Below are 6,113 nucleotides of genomic sequence, written 5' to 3'. Positions count from 1 at the left end.
TCTCTCTGTCTCTCTCTCTCTCTGTCTGTCTCTCTTTCTGTCTCATTGTGTCATACGGATTACTGTTAATTTATTATGTTGATCTGTTCTGTACGACATCTAGGCCTATTGCACGTCTGTCTGTCCTGGACGAGGGATCCCTCCTCGTGCTCTTCCTGAGGTTTCTACCGTTTTTTCCCCCATTAAAGGGTTTTTTGCGGAGTTTTTCCTTATCCGGTGTGAGGGTCCAAAGGACAGAGGGATGTCATATGCTGTAAAGCCCTGTGAGGCAAATTGTGATTTGTGATATTGAGGCGGTTACGGCTTTGATCAGCGAATATAATGTGACTTGGGATGTACGCCAAACGCTGGCTTCGTTATGCAGCAGATCCAGCTGTGCCGCCCATAGGTGCCGCCGTCACCAGAATAGGACATCGCTTTACGTGACGCTTCAGAGTAAGGCCGTCTCATGTCTCTTATCAGCAGTCCTCACTCCTAACTCCTGACTCCTTAAATGTTTTCCTAAGTGGGAGGGACTAAACAGTTAGGTAAGGTGGCTAGGTTAGGTGGTTAGCAGTAATTTTAAGGGACTTGGGACGTACCCAGTGTGGGCAGAGTCACCTCCCTCACCCCTCTGTTGGTTTTGTTGCACCTGTTGGGGTGGCACCACTTACCCTGCTATCAGTCTTAAGCCCTATTCGGATGGAATTAGTTTTACATAGGTACGTGGGTTAAAGTAATAATTGCCAGAGATTTTAGTCCCGTCCGAATGTGCCATAATCATTATCGCACAATGTCAGTAAAGATTACTGCGACTTTCACCTTCTGTAAAAGGGTCCCGGAAAATTACCTCAGGTAATACTAATCCCGTGCAAATAGTGCTTTATAAGTATACAGAGTTTTAGTGACATCATTTAACTGCCAGTGCACTGTAGCTCCACCCAGCCTCCACCTGACTGAAGGTCTTATCACCAGAACAGCTGAAAACATGTGTGGATGTACACAGCCTTTAAAAGAAGTAATCTGCTCTAAAGCTGCAAACATTAGTTCATGGATTGATATATGTTAATTTATCAATTCACAGAAAATTGACCAGCAACCTTTTTAATAATGGATTTATCATTTTTAATCAATTTTCAAGCAAAAATTCCCAATTTTTTTCCCCTTTCTTACATGATCCTCTTGAGACCCTGTGTCCTCATGTGTGGACACAGGGTCTCAAGAGGATCATGTGTCCTCATGTGTGGACATCACATTTTGGGGTTAACTTGACCTTATACTTTGTTCTGATTAACTTAGACCTGCTGTCCTCATTAATGGACACTATTTTGTGCCATCTTATGGTAGTCCGACCACAACACACTAAACCTTGTAAAAACAAAATGGCAGCCATCTCTGCCAAGTCAGTCTGCAGCCGATCCCACATTTTATGGTTGAAACTATTATTTATGATTATTAATGTTTGTAGTTTGATACGGCAACACATTTAACCAATATTAGTGACAGTTATAAGCTAAGACGCTGCTAATTAGAAACCACTTGTGTCAAGACATTTAGACGTTATTATCGTCTCATTTGAGGACATTGGGACTTAATGATCATTGACAATGTTGACAATGTGTTAAGTTTTTTATTCATATTAATTGGGTCCTACTGATCCCAAATAGCTAGAAAAAAAATTAAAATGCTTAATGAACAAAATATCAGGTCTCAGGAGGTTAAAAATAACGCTTACAAAATAACAGTCCTTTAATCACATGTGCTTGGTCACTGCTGAGTGGAAAATTGTGAATTCACCCCTTTTGACCACATTGTGAATCTTTGTAATTGGGAATGATTAAAGTAGCAGCCAATATTTTGGCTGATTTTTATATTTTAAAAAATCCAAATGTAAAAACCTTTTTTTTTTTTTTTTTGACAAAAGCATCAACTGTGCTTCCTCTCTTAAATCCAAAGACTTGTGCTGCTTAATAAGAGACACAAGCTCACTCAGAGTGATTGTTTTATAAACTCATTCCACCAAACACACATTGTTTTAAACATTATTCTACCAAAGTTATGTAAATATTTACCTAGGACTGTATATATTATAATGGACAATCTTAATATAAGTCACTTGCAAAAAACTACAAAGCAGACATGGCCTTTTACACAACTTTATTCAGCAGGGCAGCTTGCAATATTAAGCAATTTTAAATGTTTAAAACCAAATTGTAGCTGTGCCAAAAATAACTACAAATGAAGTAGTTTATACAAACTCCACAACAGGTTTGTTAACTCATGTTTTTGTTTCTTGCTTTGCAAAGCAGAACTCTGTGGCTCAAATCTTCCCTTTGATTGAACAGATTCATTTCTGCCAGTATGGCGGAGCTCCGTTGTCCACCTCACTTCCTCCACCCCTAGTTAGAGAGAGGAATCAAAGATTTTAATATGTGGATAACCTCGCAATATTTTTTCAAGCAATAGTTACAGAATTCCACTGATTCCAGTTTCTTGAATAAATCTGCTTTACTTCCCGGTACACTCTAAAAAAAATGTAACACTGCAACTTAATTTATGAAGTTGGTTAAAATCCAAAAATTTTTAGACATTTTTGAATAGGATGGAATTAAAATAGATAAGTTGGAATATCTTAAGCAGCCTTATTTGACCACTAAATGTCACCACAACTTTTGGATAAATATTAAGTTGGTTCAACTTAATTATTTCAATGTCAAAGCAAAACACATTAGTTCTACTAAATAATTGAGTTTGTCAGATTATAAGATACTCATAGGATTGACTCAATAATGCCAAAGTTGGAACTACATAAAAAGATGCATGCAAACTGTTATCTTGTGTTTTTTAAGCTGAACCAGTGGATTCATTTTTTAGAGTGTAAATCATTGTGAATTTAACAACAGTGGTTTTTAAATAGTTGGATATAATAAGGTATGTAAAGATGTCTCGGTGAAATAGTGATGGGTATCTCTCACTGCCATTTTGTAGATCAAATGAATCAGTTAGTGAGAGTAATCACATAAACCAGGTGAACTGGTAATAGATAATTACACACTCTTCTTGAATTTGTTGTGAGGTTTAAAGTTTTGTTTTTTTTAACTCATTGATATCAGTAAGTAATAGTCAGTGCTTACCCTTGATCCATCTTGCGCTGCTTAGACAAGGCTCTGTGTTCTAAACAGACAAAAAGATGTAATTGACGTAACATAATTATATTATCTTGTTATCACAGTCTATGAATTTATTCATATTGGAATGTTTGAAATAATAAGCAACACAGAAGCTCTCTTTACGTATGGTTAGGGTTAGTGCTTTGCAGTAAACACAGCTGAGATGCAAGGACTAAAGAAAGACTTAGCATATATTGGAGCTCGATGTAGTTGTATATATATATGCATAATTTATACCAGATTGTTGTTGATGTCAGGTTAGGGTTACGCTAATAGAAAACATAGTGCAGAGCAAATTATGTTCTCTATTAGCCTAATGAGGAAGTGAGGTCTATCTGTTGAAGTTAACACAGATGCACACTTGTGATTTACCTCTCCATCCCTGCCTGGCACCCCTGAATATAGCCTTGGCCCCTCTCCAGAAAGATTTTATGTGTCTTAAAAAACACTCCCCGGGTTCGGCCATGAGGACGACCAGCGACAGCACCAGAAAGATCATAACAAACTTCATCCTGAAAAGCAAAACACATCTAGATAAGATAGCTAGATAAGATAGATAGGTAGGTAGGTAGGTAGGTAGGTAGACAGATAGAACGACAATGTAACAAGACTACATGTCGTAATATTTCTAAAATGTCAATTGATATAACTTATCCTAATGACTTTGCATTAAGTAAAGCAAAATGAAAATGAAATATTAGCTGTTTACCTTCCGACACACTGATAGTCAAAAGACTGTTGTCAAGTTGCAGCTGTGGTCTCAATAGTTGATGTGAATTGTTGTTATACCCCACAGTTGTGATATAAGATCATTTCAAGTGGGTGGGACAAAGGTCACTTTCTCAGTATTAGTGTGAAACAGCCTATTACTGTATGATTTATTTCACCATATTCTTCAAGCCACAAAACAGTGGTTAGATTCAAAATCAACTTCCCTATATGAGCATACTTTGTCAACTGAACAAACTGGTTTTTACATTGCTTTGATATTATTGTTATGCTGGTGCACACAGGGTCGTGTCATGGTCCAAAAATGAATCCATAGTTTACACAGACAAAGTACACTGATTCAACTCCTGGAGACACAAATGTGCTATTTAGATAAAGTTGACTTGACATTTTTATGCCTCCACGCTGATAACAGCCGGAGGCATCATGTTTTTGGTTTGTCTGTTCCATTTCTTTGAACGTGATATCTTGGGAACACCTTCTCTTCTAATTTGGCACAAACATCAACTTGGACTTGGATGAACTGATTAGAGTTTGGTGGTCAAAGGTCAAGGTCACTGTGACCTCAGAAAACATGTTTTTGGTCATAACTCAAGAAATCAACTAATTCTACTAATTCAACTACTCAACTAATCATACATGTCAATATAGTGATAATTTCTATTTTGCCAAAAAATAAACCTAATATCTCTTATTAAATTCCTTCAAAGTCTTCACTGTATTAGTCTGGACAGACATGGATGTAAACAGCAGCTTGACTGATTGGCAGACGCATACAACCACAAGGTGATAATTCTGGTTTCAGCACATTTTTGCACAGTCAAATAATTCAAAAAAAAAAAAAAAAAAAAAAAATGGAGGTGGCACGGTGGTGCAGTGGTTAGCATTGCTACTTCGAACCCGGACTGTGGGTGTTCGAACCTCAGGGTGGGGGAGCCCTTCTGTGTGGAGTTTGCATGTTCTTTCTGTGTCAGCGTGGGTTTTCTCTAAGTACTCCAGCTTCCTCCCACAGTCCAAAGACATGCAGGTTAATTAGTGACTCTAAATTGACCGTAGGTGTGAATGTGAGTGTGAATGGTTTTCTGTCTCTCTGGCCTCTAGTTTCGCAGACCGGGCGAGGCGGATTTTGCAAGTTTGGCACACTGTGCGTGCTGGCACAGCTACTCCTCTTTCCTACCTCCGTCCCTCCTACCTGCGCAAGTCGGAAAGAGGGAGGAGAGAAGGCGTGGAGTGGGTTTTACACAGCCCATTCACATCACAGTAGCTACATGCCCATTAGCCACTTAGCACAATCATTACTGCTTTGCCAACAACGTCATTAACAGGCGGCTCGCTCAGTGTGTGACGTGCACTTGTAGATAAAATATAGGCCTATATTAATGAAGGTTCATTAGTACGGTTTTGTATTTCTCTGTAATGTAGCACAGTGTTAACAATGTTACTGATACTAGTCTTTCTCACAGCTTGAACTCAAACCTTTGTGTTGCCCCGCCAAAATATATATAATTTAATAATTAAAACAATACCGTAAAAATGCGGGCGACTAGTCGACTAATGGCCCTAAATGATGGCTATTGGTCGACTAATAAAATTCTTAGTCAGGGGCAGCCCTAGTATTCACTTGTGATTTGCCTTTCCATTTACTCTCCAACCCTTTCCAGAAAGTCTTTAGGCCTCCAAAAACTCTCTTTGGGTTCAGTTATGAGAACGACCAATGTCAACACCAGAAACAGCAAGTCACACTTCCTCCTGAAAACAAGAACACACTGGCCACAGCAACTGTACAAGTCATAGTATGTGTTGACAGCCAACTTGTCATGTTTCTCAAAGACTTTCCATAAAGTACAAAAAAATGAAAACCTTTCCCACCTATTGATCTTTAGACAACAAAAACTGTTTGCTCAAGTAGAGCAAGGTAAGCAGTTGTGAGGCCTACAGGTGATATGAATCTCTGTGCCTGTCCAGTACCCGTCTCTCGATAAGGCTTGCTTTGGGGTAATCTCACTGTTTGTCCATTCTACAGATAAAGGCTTGTTTCAGTCAGACTCCTGGCCTGGTTGCCAGATGTACAGTGGTGTGAAAAAGTGTTTGCCCCCTTCCTGATTTCTTACTTTTTTGCATGTTTTCCACACTTAAATGTTTCAGATCATCAAACAAATTTAAACATTAGTCAAAGATAACACAAGTAAACACAAAATGCAGTTTTGAAATGAAGGGTTTTATTAATGAGGAAGA

The 6,113-nt window shown here is 38.4% G+C and overlaps 2 protein-coding genes across 3 annotated transcripts in view; one reads left to right on the top strand and one right to left on the bottom strand.

Moving 5' to 3' along the window:
- LOC126399224 (exostosin-1) overlaps nucleotides 1-6,113 on the top strand; it is a 388,340-nt gene that overhangs the window by 197,307 nt on the left and 184,920 nt on the right. The gene's annotated exons all lie outside the window — the stretch shown is intronic.
- On the bottom strand, nucleotides 2,120-3,987 carry LOC126399225 (pleurocidin-like peptide WF3). Its single transcript, XM_050059082.1, has 4 exons — nucleotides 3,859-3,987; nucleotides 3,522-3,661; nucleotides 3,114-3,153; nucleotides 2,120-2,378 (listed from the first exon to the last, which is right to left on the bottom strand). The coding sequence occupies exons 2-4, from the start codon at nucleotides 3,658-3,660 to the stop codon at nucleotides 2,327-2,329; spliced, it is 231 nt and encodes a 76-aa protein (XP_049915039.1). The 5' UTR covers nucleotide 3,661; nucleotides 3,859-3,987; the 3' UTR covers nucleotides 2,120-2,326.

Source organism: Epinephelus moara, chromosome 12 (assembly GCF_006386435.1).
Source record: "Epinephelus moara isolate mb chromosome 12, YSFRI_EMoa_1.0, whole genome shotgun sequence".
Taxonomy (NCBI): Eukaryota; Metazoa; Chordata; class Actinopteri; order Perciformes; family Serranidae; genus Epinephelus; species Epinephelus moara.
This window is presented reverse-complemented; position numbering and strand designations above follow the sequence as displayed.